Below are 19,244 nucleotides of genomic sequence, written 5' to 3' on the forward strand. Positions count from 1 at the left end.
TTGTTAAAGAATAATAATTCTTAACACATGGTTATGGCTAAACTTCCGCTTTAAACTGTTAAAGAATACATTTCTAGGGCTGACTTAAAGTGGGGTGCCCCTTAAAAAAAAAAAAAATTAAAACTCAGCAGCTACAAATACCGCAGCTGCTGACTTTTAATAAATCGCACACTTACCTGTCCCAGGGTCCAGCGATGCGGGAAAACGAAGCTCCGCTCGTCGGCGCCGGCATTCTTACATTCTTACTGTGGGCACCCGCCACAGCCAGGCATGCGCGAGCGTCGCCGCGCACTGTGATACGCTGTGCAGTCATCTGGGACCTGTCACGTGATGACTGACTGTGCTGAGGGGAAGTGACGTCGGGCACTGAAGGAGGCAGACTATGAGGGACCCCCTAGCAACAGGCATTTAGAGGCGAGTTAAAAAAATCCAATCTTTTTATTTTTTATTTTACTCATATTTTTATTTTGGGGGGGAACACCACTTTAAAACAGAACTATACTCACCTCAGTTCTAGCGATGCAGCTTCACTGAGCTCCCTGCCCAGCCACTGACAGCCGCTTTCATTGGCCAGGCAGGGATGACATCACTCCTGCCCATGCACTTGCTGCCCAATACATACCACACACTTTCAGGTGCCATTGTAACAAGAAAAGTAAAGTTATTGACTTTACTGCGCAGTGTTTATAATGCTATGGAAGATCAGTGTATATTTTTCTGTAGACACTTACTACCTACACAGACATGTACCCCATCACAGAAAATACAGTACAATAAAACTCACCTTTGAGGATGAAGCCAGAGTCACTGATGGTTTTGTTCTGTGTCTTCCACACATGGTAGAGGTGGTAGAAAATGGCCACATAGAGATCATTCAGTACAGCAAAGACTTGCTGTCTCCGGTTGCACTCCCTGTAAAATTAATTTCAGATATTCATACATGCAAGTATAGTACGTGCCACATATTTCTGTATAAATGGTTCCTTCCTAATCGGCAGTATGTGTTTTTACCATTTGCATAAGTTCAATTATTATTGCAGAATTAAAGTTGTTGTAAACCCTTACAACACACTTTGACCTACAGGTAAGCCTAGATTAAGGTTTACCTGTAGGTCCAAGAAATATCTCCTAAACCTATACGGTTTAGGAGATATTTGCCCGAAGACAGGCACCGCTGTCTACGGCGCATGCACCGTAGACAGCGGCGCGCAGGTGCACTGATCGCGGCATCTTCAACGACCGAGATGCCGCGCGTGCCGGCTCCCGTGCACATGCGCGGGAGTGACGTCATCGTGGCTTCGCCGAATGACAGCGGCGGAGCAGCGAGACCCCACCGAGAAGATGGATGCTTCAGACTACAGGGGATAGCGGTGACTTCGCTGGCTCCTGTGTCAGGTAAGTGACACATAATGGACTGCTATGTGATGCATAGTAGTCCATTGTGCTTTGCCTTTGCAGGGAATGAAAGAGGAAGTAAACTCATTAGGGTTTACTTCCTCTTTAACCACTTCAATACCGGGCACTTAAACACCTTCCTGCCCAGACCAAATTTTGAGCTTTCAGCACTGTCGCACTTTGAATGACAATTGCGCGGTCATGCTACACTGTACCCAAATTAAATTTTTCATAATTTTTTCCCACAAATAGAGCTTTCTTTTGGTGGTATTTGAAACCTCTACGGTTTTTATTTTTTGCGCTACAAATAAAAAAATACCGAAAATTTTGAAAAAAAATGTTTTTTTTGTTTCAGTTTCAAAACTTTGTAAATAAGTACGTTTTCTCCTTCACTGATGGGCACTGATGGGGCTACACTGATGGGCACCAATAGTGTGGCACCAATGAAGTGGCACTAATGGACACTGATAGGCGGCACTGATGGGTGGCACTGATGGGCGACACGGATGGGCACTGATAGGTGGCACAAATTGGCACTGATAGCTGGCACGGATTGGCACCGATAGCTGGCACGGATGGGCAGCACAGATGGGCATCGATAGGCGGCACAGATGGGCATGGGTGGGCACTCATAGGCGGCACAGGTGGGCACTCATAGGCGGCACAGGTGGGCACTCATAGGCGGCACAGGTGGGCACTCATAGGCGGCACAGGTGGGCACTCATAGGCGGCACAGGTGGGCACTCATAGGCGGCATTGTATTATGTTATACTGTACTAATGGATGCCAATCAGTGCCAAACAATAATGCATGCCAATCAGTGATGCCCATTGTGGGCACTGATTGGCATCCATTATGGGCACTGATTGGCATCCATTGTGGCACTGACTGGCATCCCTGGTGGTCTAGGGAGGATTACCTTTTGCTGGGCATCCCTGGAGGTCTGGTGGCGTCCCTGGTGGTCCAGTGTGGGCATCCTCGGGGGGGCTGTGCTGATAATCGATCAGCACAGACCCCCCCCCCCCCCCGTCAGGGAAGCAGCCGATCGGCTCTCCTCTACTCGCGTCTGACAGACTCGAGTGAGGAAAAGCCGATCACCGGCTCTTCCTATTTACACTGTAATCAGCCGTGATTGGACACGGCTGATCACGTGGCAAAGAGTCTCAGTCGGAGACTCTTTACCGAGATCGTAGTTGCAGTGTGTCAGACTGACACCCCGCAACAACGATTGCCGCAATGCGCGCCCCCGGGGGCGCGCAGCGGCTCATAATCCTGATCACGTCATATGATGTCCGATCAGGATTATGCAACCACTTTGCCACCGTCAATTGCCTATAGGGCAGGCGGCAAGTGGTTAAACTTCCAATAATTTTTAATGTGCCTTTCACATGTAGTAATGCTTCTTCTTCTGTTAGAGAGATTTAGAGATTAGCCACTAGAGGGGGCCCTGTGTTTTCAGTTGCACGGGGAGGGAATTGTTTTCAATTTTATTCAAATGTCATGCCAGTGAAATCTACACAAAGATAACTTATAACTTCACCCAAATGGTCTGATAGCACATCCTTGAGTCAGACACCAAAGACTATATGGTCAAAGGTGTGTGGACAACACTCTAAATGATTGAGCTCAGGTATTTCCAGTGAAGGTTATTGATAATACTACAGTATACAAAGACATTTTAGACAATAGTACACTTATAACCTTGGGGAAGGCCCTTAGCTGTTCCATCATGGCTGTACTCCTATGTACAAAGCCAGCTTCATAAAAGACATGGTTTGATGAGTTTGGTGTGGAGGAATTTGAGTGGCCCAACTCCAACCCTGTTAAACACCTATGGGATGTGTTGGATCGTCAACTGTGAGCCAGGTCTTCTCATGCAACATCAGTACCTGACCTCACAACTGCTCTTTTGGCTGAATGGGCACACATTCTCACAGATACACTCAAAAATATTACCAAATGGGCAGAGGCTGTTATAGCTGCATAAGGGGATGGGGGAAAGTTGGGGAGACTCCATGTCAGTGATTTTGGAAGGGGGTCCCCCACAAGCCCATGAACTGTATAAGGCCCCATTCACACTTGTGAATGGGACTGACACGGATTACATGCGAGTACCCCAATCGGGGTTCCCGGTGAATAGCTGTATGAGGCAGCCCCATTGAAAGCAATAGGAGGCTGCCGGCTACTGCAGCTAATTGCAGCCACTTGCGTGTAATTGCTCATGGAGTGATCGCCTGTGGGTGATCAGCCCTGGAAGCATACTGTCAATGTCCAGGGTCAAGCACTCGCAGGTGATCACTCCAACATGTGAGCGGCCACAATTAGCAGCGGGAGGCAGCAGCCTTCCATTGCTTTCAATGGGTCTGCCTCCTGTAGCTAACCACCGGGGTTTGCACATGTAATTGGAGTCCGCTCCATCCGTAAGTATGAATGAAGCCTGACGCACCCATTTAAACTGCTCACCTTGACACCCGCTCCTCTCTCAGGGTCTGTATACATATCCTGGTGATGTTTATGGACATTATACAGAAGGGAAAATTCTGGACAAGAGACAAGAGAGTTACACAAATAAGAATCATGTAGTACTAATGCACATTGTGTATTATCATTTTCTACATGATGCAAACATGAGATGACAGTTGGCCAATCTGCTGTTTTTCTTACCATATGATCTGATATCTACACTACTGATTGACAGTTCACAGAGGAAATAATGACTTGACTGTGAATGCAAGTGGTTCTTTAGGGATAAACTTTGCATTTTTAATAACTCAAGTTAGCCAATAAAGGGGCTCACTTACACCTCAAACTTTCGGTGGTAAAAATACACAATGTTTAAAACTGCAGCCAGACAAATGAACAAATAAAAAAACATGACGGTGACATCACCCTAGTAATATAATAAATCCCCGTATTGATAACTTTACCTAAGCGCATGTGCATTGTGACCTCCATCTTCATTAGTCATCATACCCAGTAACTGGGAACCACAATTCACAAGAAGTTAGGTGGATCACACAAATGGGTGATCACTGTTCAATAAGATGTGCACGGTGCTATTTACCTGCATAGATTTTCCCCCCATAATAAAACTGTGATCCCTCTTGCCATTTATATAAACAAATCCCTATAGCTCGGAAGAAAACAACAATATGTGATAGCCCTGCTTTAGTAGTCATAGGCATTAATCAATATCTATGCACAGTAAGGACCATAGAGACCTGTGTGTGGTGCTGTGACAGCCGGAAGATATCATGTGCCAGGGGCAGTGTTTTTGGCTCCATCACCATGTACAGAAGATGCATCAGACCGAGCAGACCTGCAGCTCTCAAGTCTGTTCCAGGATCCAGACCTGCAAGGGAAGGAGTATGTGCATGGTTACAGACTGACTGTTCACAGGAGCACATCGTGATGATATGGTCATAGCACTTCAATTAAAAAATAGCTGCCCAGGACATCTCCTTAATGTAGCAAACAAAAGTTTGTATACCAAGCCTATGAGAGAGAGAAAAGATAAAATAAAAATAAATTATCTCAAGATATCTCTATATATAATTTTGATAATTTATTTTAATTAACACATTGCTGTAATGATCTGTGTTTTCTGTAGCTGCTTGGAGTTGAGATTTAAAGGACTGCATGGATGTTCAGGCAGTGGTCGGTGAGCAGAGTTTCAAGTGTATGCATATGTTGTCATCAACAGCCCCTCACTTTGAACAGCTCTACAGAAGACATTACCCCACTATATAAACCAATAGATAGAATAACTGCCGTTTCACCTTGGAATCCTAATTGCTCCCAGTGTGATCCATATAAAGGGCAGTCAAAGCGGGCGCCTGTCATCTTCTTGTATATGGTCTGAAGGACTCTAACATGAACTTGTTGACTGCTGTCCATTGGACCTGAGTAAGAAATGAAAAAAATATTGTAAAACATCTGCTTCTCATACATTCTTAAAGCTCAGGCACACCAGAACGTTCACCATGGTAACACATTGTAGATGTTCGCTGCGATGCACTGTACATTTAATTTTACCCCAACACACATCTAAAATGCTTTGCAACACACCTGCACTATAACACTACAACATTTTGATGCATATATTTTATGCATTATGTTGCCCTGTGCTTAAAAATCATACAGAATCCATGTTTTGGTGTGTTGCCAGGACATTCCTTTTAAATAGGCTGCCTAATGCAATGGGCCTCAGTGCCCATAAACATGTGAATTGCAGCACACTTTGTTATGATGTAAACGGGCCCTTAAGCTTTGTTTTTGCAAAATGGATAGCAAGAATTGGCTCAAATATCCTCCACTAATTATAGTAGTGATAGTATAGTAGTGTAAACAAAGCAGACCATCAAAACACGCTGGCCTTAGGACTATCGGTGTTTGAAGGCTAATGGGATTTTTGTACACAACATACTTTTTTTTTCTTGGAGTCAATTGAAGGACACCAGAAATCTTAAACCAGAACTCTTTTTTTTTTTTTTTTAAGTCACTGGAAACAAAGTAGCTTAGGTCAGCATGGCTAAAATGAAATAAACTTCTTAGGAGGCATTCTCTGATGGGACCGCCCGCCTCTCCACCTCCATTAATTGAAAATGTCTTCTATTGATTTATAAAAATACAAGGTGCTTCCTGAATGGCCGATATACCACATGACCATCTCTGTTTCTTTGCAGCCACAAAAGTGAAGAGTGTGCGACTCTGCCCTGGAACAGAGCACAGCTATTGTATACACAAGCTGCTGCACTGTATTACAGCATACACAGCAGCCGGACCTTTCTGGCACAACAAGTAATCACTTCAACCATGCTGGCCAAAACTACATTTTTGCAAATTAATACAGAGAGCATGCTCATAGGCACAGAGTGGTAGGACCTGTATCTATAAATGCACTCCAAGAAAAGAGATATACAGTAAAGAAATCCGTTTTTCTTTCTTGTCCATTGAAGGGCATAGAAGTCTCAAAAATCTTCATAACGTGGAAAAACAGTTCAACTGAGGTGTGGGCAATGCAGCAAAGCTAGCAGGCCCAGCTGACACAACAGAACTGGGGTTGTCAACTCAAAGGGCCACCTAATGGACCATATGCTTGAAGCTGGCATCAGTTGAAGCAGAAAAGTCAATGTGATAGAACATAGAGCTCATATGAACAGACCAGGTGGGGAGAACGACCCAAACCTTGAATGATGGTCTATCTGAGCAACCTAGAAAAGGAGAAATGAAGCAAGGGCGTCCTTCCAGGGACCATCTGAAGTGACAAAAAAGAACCAGCCTTTGTGAAAGCAGTGGCTGAAAGATAGTCCCACACAGCCTGAACCACACATCTAGGTAATGGAGGAAAATTTACTTTTCATGAATCAGAGCCAGACATCAGGATGAGAGAACAATGTCCTGGATAAAGTGAAAGGCAGACACTACCCTCATACACATGGGCCGAATGTCGGGCAGCATTGACCAGTTCAATAGAAACCAGCCAACAATCGGCACGTGTGTACTTGGATCTGGCTGGCTTCTGTCGAAGGGGCATGACTGAAAAAGGTCTGCCGCCCGGCTCCCAATCAGCACTCTCAGTCAATGGCTGAGAGAGCTGACCGGAGTGTTCTGGCAGGGGGACCGTCTCCCTGTCAGAACACAATAGAATAGCAGGGGGGAATCGCCATACTAAAGTCAGATAGATAGTACAGCGGCTACTCCTAAGCTGTCAGTTGTTTTTCCCTTCAGCCCTACTGCGTTGAAAGAAAAACAAAACTACTAGTGTGTATGAGGTGTAAGCTGGCCACAGGACCTAGCTACACCCAACAGCAGAGATTCTCATTGTAGAGGACAACATGACTCCAGGCTGCAGACCTGGCATCATAAGTGGGAGCGCTGTAAACAACCTACAATCCATTAGTGGAAGGTGAGCTGGGGGCACCCATTGCAGTGCAACTCTTTCCATGGGTCTAAAACCGGACACACTGTAGCCACAATGCAGATAAGCTCAGGGTAAGAGGCAAGGCTCCATGTACACATGAAACACAGACAGATGGGTAGAAGATGAGAGTCAATAACTGCCAGGGTTGGATTACCAGAGGTGACCTACATCACTGTAGCAGGCAGAGGGGAAAAAAAAAAGATCCAAGTTGTAGGTGGCTCTGCGCAACAGGTGCAGTAGAGGGGAGATACTTTCTTGACACTGTATGGTGGTAAAGAGTGTGTGCAGCACGCAATACTCAACCCAGCAGTTGACATTAGCGATCAGTCCCACAGTGCTAGCCCCTTCAAATAAAAGCTGTCAGGAAATGGGGAATAATTATGGGCAGCAACCAATGGAAATGAGGCAGCTCCTGACCAATACAGAGCAAGAGGACAATGTCTTAATAAATGGCATTCCCTGACCTCATATGCTCAACCCCACCTAGCTTACCCTGCAGCCAGTATGGAGATCTCCTGTGCTGGTGACCAGCAAAGTTACTCCCTTCCTAATGTGACAGTGCTTACACATGCTCCTTTCATACTAAGAAGTGCTAGCTATTCTCACCATGAGGGAGTAAGATTAAGGTAAATAAATGAGGGCTGAAAGGATGCCCTTTCCAGAGACAATATCACTTTGTCCCACATGGGCAAGGTGACAGCATCTATTTTCTGTGATTTTTACTAAGACTTTTTAAATACATTTGTAAATGTTTGCTTCTCAGTATTTTTATTATTTTATGTGTAGCACTGCAAAGCAGATGTGTATATGACCAAATAATACTGCCTCATCTACCTATATTATTACAAACTCTGCACAGAAACAATGTTTTTTGCTGTCCCACTGGAGAGATTTCTCTTTATGTCCTATCAATTGATGAAGTCCCGTTTAGGACGACACGCGTGCGGGAGGACCCTGGAATGTCACTGCAACCACCTTACTGCATTGTTTAAGTAAACTTCGTTCATCCATGCTTATAATCCAGCGCTAGTTGTAGTGCTCTGTATGTGAGTACCTGTCTTTTGGCAATAAAATTAGTTTTTTTATCTATACGGTCTGCACTATATATATTTTTCTATTTTATAATGTCCATGTGGGGAGTTTGAGCCATCATTGATGACAACGCTGTGATCTCCAAGGAGCCGAGTTACACCTTTTTGATCCACCTGAATCCTGGTATATGACCACTGGCAGTGGTGAATGCTCCATTTGACCTGTTCAGTCAGGGGTCAATTCTTTAAGGTGAGCGGTTTGGCTGTCTGGTGGTGGGAGCTCCTGTTCTCTGGTGATTAAGGATATCAGTATGCATTCTATCCACTGAGAAGAATGAAGGACTGTCGATCAGTACCATCATAGACTGTTCATTCACTTTGTATCATTTTCCTTTTTATGTTGTTGTTTATCTTGAGAGACTTTATATAGAACTAATAGGGGGGTTTGTTTCAGCGCTGCACTGCTCTGTTTATGATGTTTCTTTGAGGTTTTTGTTATATTTACCTTTAGTGTTCAGCTGCTCCGTTACTTATACTTTAAAACAGAAGGTTTTTGTTTTGCGCTGACTGATTTTGCATTTAATACTATGTCCTGTCAATTACAGGAAGTTGGAGGAAATCTCCAAAAGGGAGGCGGTGTAGTGTCATATTTTGCTCCCCATCGTAGAATGCTCCGGAAGTGACGTTGCGGCCAGAAATTCCGCACTGCACATGTGCAATGCGTTACAAACACTTGCGCCATGCGTTCCAGAGGATTTGCGACAATGCCGTTCAGTGGAAATCTTCAGATAATGTCACGGAAGTGAGGCGAGGTAATCATGATGTTAACTCTAGACAGAGCGGAGAACGGCGGAGAGAGAGCGGGTAACCGTGGCTCAGGAGGGGATTACCTCCCCTCACTTCCGTGACATTGTCTGACGGTTTCACTCATCTGCATTGTCGCAAATCCTTTGGAACACATGGCGCAAGTGTTTGGAACGCATCGCACATGTACAGTGCGAAATTTCTGGCCGCAACGTCACTTCCGGAGCATTCTACGATGGGGAGCAAAATATGACACTACAGCGGAATTCCTTCTTGGACAGTTGTCCCCAGAACTAAAATTCTTCAGAGTGCACAGTATTGAGTATTGTCAATTCTATATCACCTGGTGTTCGTAGGGGAATTTTATTCTGTCTTTTGAGCTTGGACAATCTGCTGTCTGCACAATGCAAGTTGGAGACGGAGCCGCCATTTATTATATTTGATGCTCAGCTGTCACATTTGGCTCTCCTGTATTAGTTATACAAGGCATCCTCCCAGTGGGAATCAGGTAGATGCCTGTCTGTACCCTTACTGCAAAGTGCATTTCCCATAAGCTGAAAGCCAAACACAGCACGAATGATTTACTGAAGGAGTAGATCATGTTCACTTTGCAAAATGAAAATATTCACTTAGCCTAATGAATGGGGTGAGACTACCTGAATATTTACTTTGCAAAGAATACCCAATCATGTGTGAGAAATATATATAAAAAAAAAAAACTGTCACAGCTTCAACTCATTCATGAAGAGAAGTGAAAATTGCAAAGTAAATATGCTCTACTCCTTTAGTAGATGAACCCCCTTTCCCCTAACTGGTTAAGTGACATGTTTCCCTTTCCCATAAGTTCTCTGAGGGATTTTCTTCACACCTGGATGGGGAAATCACCAAGCGTAACATCTGAAAATTGCGCATAAGCAAACAAGCCTTTGGCCTACACCAAACACAACACCTACACTGTGCTATTGCCAGCACTAAGTCTCTCTCTGCGTGGAGGTCTCTATTAAGCCGCGGTGGTCCGAACAGAAGGTGAGTGATTGCAGAGAGGCCAGTGCGCCGCACCGTGGGCTGGATCCTTTTCTGGAGAAGGAAATGAACAATTGGTCAGACATACAGGGGAGACACCACACTGCAAAGAGGAAAGGAAAGGAGCATTTGTAGGTATGATATATTGGTTTCACTTCGTGTACTACTCATTCTTAGACCTTGGCCAGGGAAGTGAGAAACTGCATGCATGAAAGGCACAGTTCACTATGTACATTATAAACATTGCTGAAAAGTAAAAAAAAAAAAAAAAAAAAAAAAAACCACACAATATGGGACAACCCAATGCGAGTTCCTCAGTCATTACTATGTGATGTGACATTTACCATTAGATGTTAGAGCTAAACTCAAGACAAACAGCTGAAAATAGATGAAACCTATACAAGGGAGTTGTTTCATCCTACAAAGGATCTGCGTTTCTGTCCACTCAGTCCTGAGATTTACAACACAGCACAGCCCTATCTGGTAGGACAGATGAACACATTCGTTTTCTCTGCTGCCTTGTCCCTCTCACAACCTGTGATCTGACAGTAAAAGGAGAAGCAGCAGACTGATGAAGTCATCCCCCAGTAACTCTACTCTATCTCCTATATGCGTGTCCCTTGCTAGCATTTGAGCACTGTGAAGTGGTAGCTGGTGGTTTTGTCGTATGGGGGGGGGGGGGGCGGACAACCACACCTGGCCCCCCGTTGTCTGCCAGTCCACCAGCACTTACCCTATCGGCGGTGGGGATCAGCAGGCACATCGGACAATGTGACAGGAGAGGCTGCCAGATGCCTGCCTCAGCCTGTGTCCTCTTCCCTTTTGAGATCTCCTAACCTTTCAGGCAATCGGGAAACGGGTAAAAGACTCGCACTTCCTTATTGGCGGAGAGGCGATTCAGTGTTAGAAAAAGCGAATATTCATTTGCTTTTCTAACACATCTGGGTGGGCTCCGAGAGCAATGCTCTGTGCCACAAGTCCACCCTATTTTGAAGCCTATAAGAGCCTATGGCTCTAATCAGGTGCTGCAAAAAAAAAAAACAACACCCCGCCACTGTAATTCGTGGGCCCAGTGCCCTGAAAGGGACGGACGCATGAATAGGAGGTGACTGCGGAGGACATGGATAGATTCACGATTTGCATGAATCTATTCATTAACCATATAGGGGGTGGCATGAATAGAGGCACTGTGACACAAATGAATGACTCGTGTGTGGCTTCTCCCTTCCCCAGCATGAGCTCTGCTGCATAGGCATTGCAATAACCTGATGCCAGGTCAAATTCAGATACTTACACTGGTTGGGGTTTTGCTTTAAAAAGCATACCTGTTGTTTAAACAAAGTAAGACTGAACAATCATGTACAGGTGCATCTCAAAAAATGTGAATATCATCACCATCCAGTCTGCTTACCAACCGCATGAACCTGTCCAATAGTATGCGTTAAAAACAGGAGTTTAGTTTGCAAATGTGTGCCAATGCATGCATAAGCTCCAAGGCCTCTTGATAGCACCCTGTATCACAGTCCTAACCTTCTAAATTTATGAGAGTTTGCACAATGGAAGCACATGCATTCTAATGGATAGATAAGGGGCAGGTGGGGCTGGTGGTAGCCCAATCTGCCTTAAAGGCACAGGGGCACATTGGACATCCAACACATAGCACAGTGTCAAAAAAAAAAAAAAAAAAAAAAAAAAAATGGGCCCAGTGTGTCCCCTGACCAAATTTTCCCCAGTAACAAAGAGATGGCCCCTGCCCCCACCTATAACGGGCCTTCACAGCAAGGAGCACATGGAAGGGAAAAGCATGAAATAATCCATTCATTAGAATGCAAGTGCTTCCATTGTGGAGAACCTCGTAAATTTAGAAGGTTAGGACTGCAAGTAAAACAGGGTGCCGTGAAGAGGCCTTGCAGCTTATGCACGCATTTGCATATATGTGCCAACTAAACCCCTGTTTTTAACGCATACCGTTGGGACAGGTTAATTTGGTTGGTAAGCAGACTGGTTGGTGAATTGAGCTGGGAATTTTCTCTGGTTTCGTTATGGAAGCCCAGGTTGCTTTGATAGCGGCCTCCAGCTCGTCTACATTGTTGGGTCTGGAGTCTCTCATCTTCCCCTTGACAATATCCCACAGGATTCTCTATAAAGGTTTAGGTCAGGTGCGTTTGCTGCCCAGTCATCACAGTGATACCATGATCACTAAACCAGGTATTGGTACTTTTGGCAGTGTGGGCAGGTGTCAAGTTCTGCTGGAAAATGAAATCAGCATCTCCATGAAGTGCTCTAGAATTTCCTGGTAGAGGGCTGCGCTGACTTTGGACTTGATAAAACACAATGGACCAACACCAGCAGATGACATAGCTCCCCAAATCATCACCAACTGTGGAAACTTCACACTGGACCTCATGCAACTTGGATTGTGTGCCTCTATACTCTTCCTCCAGACTCTGGGACCTGGATTTCCAATTGAAATGCAAAATTTACTTTCATCCCGAAAAGAAGACTTTGGAACACTGAGCAACAGTCCAGTCCTTTTTCTCCTTAGCCCAGGTAAGATGCTTCTGACGTTGTCTCTGGGTCAGGAGAGACTTGACACAAGGCAACAGTTGTAGCCCATGTCCTGGATACGTGTGTGTGTGGTGGCTCTTGAAGCACTGACACCAGCCATAGTCCACTCCTTGTGAATCTCCCCCAAATTCTTGATTGAATTTTGTTTCACAATCCTCTTAGGGCTGCAGTCATACCTGTTGCTTGTGCACCTTTTTCTACCACACTTTTTCCTTCCATTCCACTTTCCATTAATATGCTTGGATAAAGCACTCTGTGAACAGGCAGATTCTTTAGCAATGACCTTTTGTGACTTACCCTCCTTGTGGAGGGTGTCTGACTGTTTTCTGGACAACTGTCAAGTCAAGTCAGTCTCCCTTACCGGGGCTCTTAGCCCTTTTGGATAGCCAACAGATGCCTATGACGATTTTAATACAGAGTTAATTTGCCCTGGTTATTTCCTGCACTTAATGGAGTTACCCCTAAATATGTAGTGGCACTCAGGATTTTTGTGACCGTTTAGACAGGAGGTTTCCCACCTCTGTTTATATTGTGCCTTTTTGTCTCCTATTCGCTAGTTCTAGCCCCTGTGCGGCCAGTCTAGGTGCCTTTGACATTGTTGTATGTTTTAATACTATTTTTGCAATAAAAAGGTACAGAACCTTTTCACAATATTCTAATTTTCTAAGATACTGAATTTTGGGTTTTCACTAGCTGTAAGCCATAATCATCAAAATTAAAATAAAGAAATGTTAGAAATACATCACTCTGTGTGCAATGAATCTATAGAATATAAGAGTTTCACTTTCTGAATTGATTTACTGAAATAAATTAACTTTTTGATGATATTCCAATTTTTTGAGATGCACTTGTAGAATCTCACAAAAGATTAGGATTAATGGAAGGTGGGAATATAGGAGGATTGGATAACCCACAGGAAGGCAAGGTAGACAGTGAGTGTGAAGGTAGCAAGGAAAACCTGGAGGGCAACCAAACACTAGAGCAGGGGTAGGGAACCTATGGCTCGCAAGCCAGATGTGGCTCTTTTGATGGCTGCTTCTGGCTCTCACCTCTCAATCCGCGGATTGTGTGGTGTGCCGATCCGTGGATTGAGCCCATAGGAAAGGCCGCAGCTTCGGCCTAGCTCCGGAGCTGCGGCCATCTTGGTACACCCGGTGGTGGCCTAGGTGAGCGGCACGCTGACGTCATCATCCCCCGCCTCAACTGCTCGTGGATCTGCCTGCCTATGTAGTGGTAAGCAAGCAGACAATCATAGGGGAGATGTGGATATTACAGTTATAAAATTTAAATTAGTAGATGAATCGATGAAAAAAAAAAAATTGTTTTAAACATATTGTATGGCTCTCGTGGAATTACATTTTAAAATATGTGGCGTCCATGGCTCTCTCAGCCAAAATGGTTCCCTACCCCTGCACTACAGTAAAGAAGGAAGTTGCCTCTAGGTCACCTACAGTAACAGATTTTCCCTGTGAAGATTGGGACAACGCAGATTAAAGCTGGTTTATGTACACATTTATTTTTTAAACTCATAGATTAGGGGTTGGACAGAAAAAAATCTAACATCTTTCTATGCCTGAATCTGATTGGATGCAGCTGTTTGCCTGACAATTTTACACCTGGCTCCTTTCATTTTTTTCAATGGCAGAATGGTCGAGTGGGCGAGTGACGTGGGGCCACCCACAAAGTGACTTTTTCTCCATGGGCGGTCCTGCCAGAACCCTTCTGCCAGACATCCTTTAAGTGAAAAAACCAAAGGAGTCAGGTGGAACATTGCCAGCTAAAAAGAAGCTGCATGGTCAAATTATCCCTCCCCTCCAAGATCTTTACATGAGTCAGTTATTGAGCTGTGACTGCCAGCCAGAAAACATGTGCTTGGAGAGGATTTAAGTGTATGTTACCCTATATATTTATTTTTCTTCTGTGTGTGTGTTCACATAAATGCATTTTCACATACCGGTACTTCTTTCAGCTGAAGTACCTGGTTGATCCTGCCAGTCACCTTTCTTCAGTGTTCTAAACTGACCACACAAAGCAAAGAAAGCTGATCTGTGTTAGTGTGGTCAGTTTCCATTCTTTGGCTGGTCATTTAGAGGTACAGGCTATGCCTACATGCCCGTACTAGGTAGTTGTTCAGCCACCACATGCCCCAACCAATCACAGCCTGCCTCTGGCAAACCCCCCCCCCCCCTCCACAAACACATCCTGCATCTCGTCTCAGGCTGAACAGACCACAGAAAACAGGCACTCTATGTCTGCACGGTGTCCTGTAACTCGGAACCCACTATCAGGAGGAAGAGATACTTGGTCATATGACAGAATTTTTTAACTTTATAAAAAAATTTAAGAAAGATCATTCCTGAAACTAAGCAAAAACTGTTTTAGTGCCTGCATGACTGTATTAGAAAGAGTCTATAACATTGCATTTTCACAACTACTTAACTACTTTAAGGTCGGTCAGGGACAAAATGAAAAATGGGACACTGCTACTAAAATCCCATCAGATACATACCATATACTCAGATAGGTCTGCTGTCTGGAAATATTGCAATGCTTCATTGAAGGAGATCAAAGGCGTTTGTCCTGGAAGGTCACTCAAAAGTCCTGCTTACAAAAATTGTAATATAGGTACGTCTCAAATATATTTTGGCAGATAAAAAAGGTACATAGGCAAGGTAAGAAAGGCAAACATACAGCTCTCTTATCTACAGTATGATAACAGCACATGTACAACTCGGTGTATTTTTTCAAGGGAAAGTGAGGTGCACATTCTGGACAGAGAGGACAACTGGTTCGCAATGGGCATGAGGGAGGCATCTATGTAACTGGCAGAAACATCCTTCAACAGGGGCGGGGGCTTTTGACAGCATCTGTCTTCCACATGCAATGCAGATTAAACACCTCTACCCTGGTATTTGGCAGCAATTCACACCTGTAGCCATGTAAAGGATAGGATTATATAACTAGAAAGGGGTGGGTCCACAACTTTCAAACCTTCCATACTGTTCTTGGACAATATAATCTGCCTTTCCATGGTGACTGGGTTAAAAGTGAAGTGCGGGAATAAAAAAATAAAAAAACAATATACATACTCACCTCCCTGTTGCTGCATCAGTCTGATTTTGCAGCTGTCCCCACCAGGTCTAAGCCAAAGGACTGAGTGATCATATGACTGATGATCACTCAGTTCCCGGTCCACTCACAGCTGAGAGTGGCGACTGTAAATCTATTGCCCCCTTCAATAAACTCACTAAAAAGAAAAAAAAAAGTTTACACATACCTGATTTTTCACAGTACAGCCCTAAACAGACAATAAACAAAAGACACATATCAATACATTTAAAATATACAGTATAAAACAAGGTGGCAGCTGGGCTCCATTATAAAAAGGTACTTGTGGGCCAGATAAGGGGAGACAGAAGTAAGGTGTAAAATGTTTGTGAGATATATCCATCATACCCATTTTGTTTGCCTCTTCTGGCCACTTTTGTTTCACAAAAGATTTTAGGCTTTTTCAAGTTACAAGAAAATTGTAAACAGTAAGCAGTATAATGGTACAAATGGAGGATCAGAATAAGGCTCGCAAAACGTAAACCATAGTACATGAGCAAAGAACATCAGTTATGATGAATTATATAAAACAGCAAAGTACCTAGGATTAAGATTTGTGTAATGGTCAAGTACAATATATTATCTAGAAAGAGGAATGCTCTTCGCTAACTGTAAGAAGTGTCTTGCTGAAACGTTAAAAATAAATAATGTCCCCCAGCTCTTACAACCTCCAAGGCAAGAGAGGTGGGATGGGATAGGGAGAAGTAGGTGCACATATCTCCATGTAAAAGGCTATGGAGGAATTAGAAACCGATAAATAGAAAGGTGGGGAAACTTGCCTGGAATAAGAGCGTGGAAGAGGGGAGCTTGTGGGTCAACCGGGGTGGCCTCACCACTCATACCAAAACTATATTTGTCTGAGCGTTATAATCAATCCAGGGGCTTCAGACCAGTGTTAATTTTAGTCTTAGGACTAAAATGGTATTTTAGTTTTAGTCCCATTTTAGTCTTCTGCAATTGTTTTAGTCATATTTAGTCGACTAAATCTCCAGTACATTTTAGTCGACTAAAATGTCCTACGTTTTAGTTGATTAAAATCTACAGTACATTTCAGTAATTGCAATTTAGTTTTAGTCATAGTCTTAACTAAAATGGCATTTTAGTTTTAGTTACATTTTAGTCTTCTCAATTGTTTTAGTTTTAGTCGTATTTTAGTCGACTAAAATGGTATTCATTTCGTCGACTAAAATGCTTTAGTCTACTAAATTAACACTGCTCCAGACCTTAAGGTACTGGACGTGTGTCTTCCAGGATAGACGCAAGCTTCTCGTGCACTATAATGCCCACAAGTCCCGGTTTTACTCCAGCAATATTAAGGAAAGGCTGTCTCCACACTCGAGTGAGGGTTTGCCAGGCAGCCAGGAACACAAAACCCCAATAGCTTCCACTGATTCCTTGATAAGGATAAGATTGGTTTGTGTAACAGGGTCTCCCAGGGGTTGCTAGCCAAAAAAGCATCAAGAATGGACCGTATCATGGCATAGACTTGCATCCAGAACAGGAGTGCCTTAGGGCAGGTCCAGCAGATGTGGAGGAGTGCGCCCGGTTCCCTACAGCCCCGAAAGCATATTGGGGACGCTTAGGGGGTGAACTAGGCGATGTGGCCAGGGGTTATGTACCAGCAGGTAAGTAACTTGTAAGCATTTTATTGGGCATAGATGTTCCAGGAACATTTAGAAAAGGGCTAGCCAAATCTTGGCCCAAGTCGCATGATCTGAGTTTCTACTGAGGTCCACAAATCATTTGTCTGTATAGGGAAGGGAACCTGAATTAATCGAGTCTGTAAAGGCGGCATATAGATTTGGAAACTAAGCCTCTCAGCTTCCTTCCAGCATCGGTTCTCGAAAGAAGTTAGGTGCTCTGGCGGGCCATCATGTTATTTAAGCAAGCTACCGTATATACTCGAGTATAAGCCGAGATTTTCAGCCTCTTTTTTGAGGCTGAAAGTGCCCCCCTCGGCTTATACTCGAGTCATCGCTGTCTGCCTGCTCGATCAGCGTGTCGAGCAGACAGACAGCGGACATTCTAAAATTCAAAAGCCGCGCCTCCGGCTCCGCCTTCGCCTGTGATAGGCGGAACACTGAATTTCCCAGCAGTCAGTGTTCCGCCTATCACGGACATCCGCTCATCCTCGTACTACGGACGAGGATGAGACGATGTCCGTGATAGGCGGAACACAGGCTGCTGGGAAATTCAGTGTTCCGCCTATCACAGGCGAAGGCGGAGGCGCGGCTTTTGAATTTTAGAATGGCCGCCGAGGCGCCGACGAAGAGCGGCGATCCTGGCAAGGCACGGGACGGAGGCAAGGCACGGCACGGCACGGGACGGGACGGAGGCAAGGCACGACACGGGACGGAGGCAAGGAGGCAAGGCACGGCACGGGACGGAGGCAAGGAGGCAAGGCACGGCACGGGACGGAGGCAAGGAGGCAAGGCACGGGACGGAGGCTCGGGACACAGGCTCGGGACACAGGTAGGCTGGACACACACACACACACACACACACACACAGGGATGGATGGATGGAGACACACACACACACAGGGATGGATGGATACACACACACACACACACACACACACAGGGATGGATGGATGGAGACACACACACACAGGGATGGATGGATGGATGGACACACACACACACAGGGATGGATGGATGGATGGACACACACACACACACACAGGGATGGATGGATGGATGGACACACACACACACAGGGATGGATGGATGGATGGACACACACACACACACAGGGATGGATGGACGGACACACAGGGATGGACGGACACACAGGGATGGACGGACACACAGGGATGGACGGACACACAGGGATGGACGGACACACACACAGGGATGGACAGGCATGTCTCACCCTCGGCTTATACACGAGTCAATAAGTTTGCCAGTTTTTTTGGGGGTAAATTGGGGGCCTCGGCTTATATTCGGGTCGGCCTATACTCGAGTATATACGGTACATATAAATTTGGATAAATCAAAAAGACTCGACTGCTGGCAACTGCCAATGTTCTTAAAGGTACTGAAAGGATTTAATGCCATCAAGGGCTACGAGTTCATATAAATAAACACCCCTTGTGCACCACCATCTGAATACCAATGGGTTATCATGGGAGGGAACAAATTAGGTGGTGGAGGTGTCCAAAATGCCAGAGAGAGGCAAGTGGGAGAAAATAACCCTGGGGGAATATTTTACAGACTTCTGACCACTTTTGGACATCTATGGCTAAAATCAGCAGAACTACTGTAGAAAGAATAGATGCAGGGGTTATTAGGAGGGGATCAAAAGAATCTCTATAGTTCAAGGAACTTGAAACCATCTTTTCTTTCTCTTGTTTGTTGGTCTGTACAGTTAAAATTAGCCATCACTATAAA

At 44.7% G+C, this 19,244-nt stretch overlaps 1 protein-coding gene across 1 annotated transcript in view; it reads right to left on the reverse strand.

Annotated features, from left to right (window-relative positions):
- Positions 1–19,244, reverse strand: part of ELMOD3 (ELMO domain containing 3) — a 50,488-nt gene that overhangs the window by 7,287 nt on the left and 23,957 nt on the right. Inside the window, exons 6-12 of the mRNA XM_077469688.1 lie at positions 16,022–16,042; positions 15,254–15,345; positions 10,107–10,230; positions 5,175–5,297; positions 4,617–4,747; positions 3,859–3,935; positions 785–912 (exon numbers count right to left, since the gene is read on the reverse strand). Coding sequence (XP_077325814.1) covers positions 785–912; positions 3,859–3,935; positions 4,617–4,747; positions 5,175–5,297; positions 10,107–10,230; positions 15,254–15,345; positions 16,022–16,042 — 696 coding nt within the window. The remainder of the gene's footprint in view (positions 1–784; positions 913–3,858; positions 3,936–4,616; positions 4,748–5,174; positions 5,298–10,106; positions 10,231–15,253; positions 15,346–16,021; positions 16,043–19,244) is intronic.

Source organism: Lithobates pipiens, unplaced genomic scaffold (genome assembly GCF_037356315.1).
Source record: "Lithobates pipiens isolate NorthernLeopardFrog02 unplaced genomic scaffold, aLitPip1_a1.2 Scaffold_8, whole genome shotgun sequence".
NCBI classification, from domain to species: domain Eukaryota; kingdom Metazoa; phylum Chordata; class Amphibia; order Anura; family Ranidae; genus Lithobates; species Lithobates pipiens.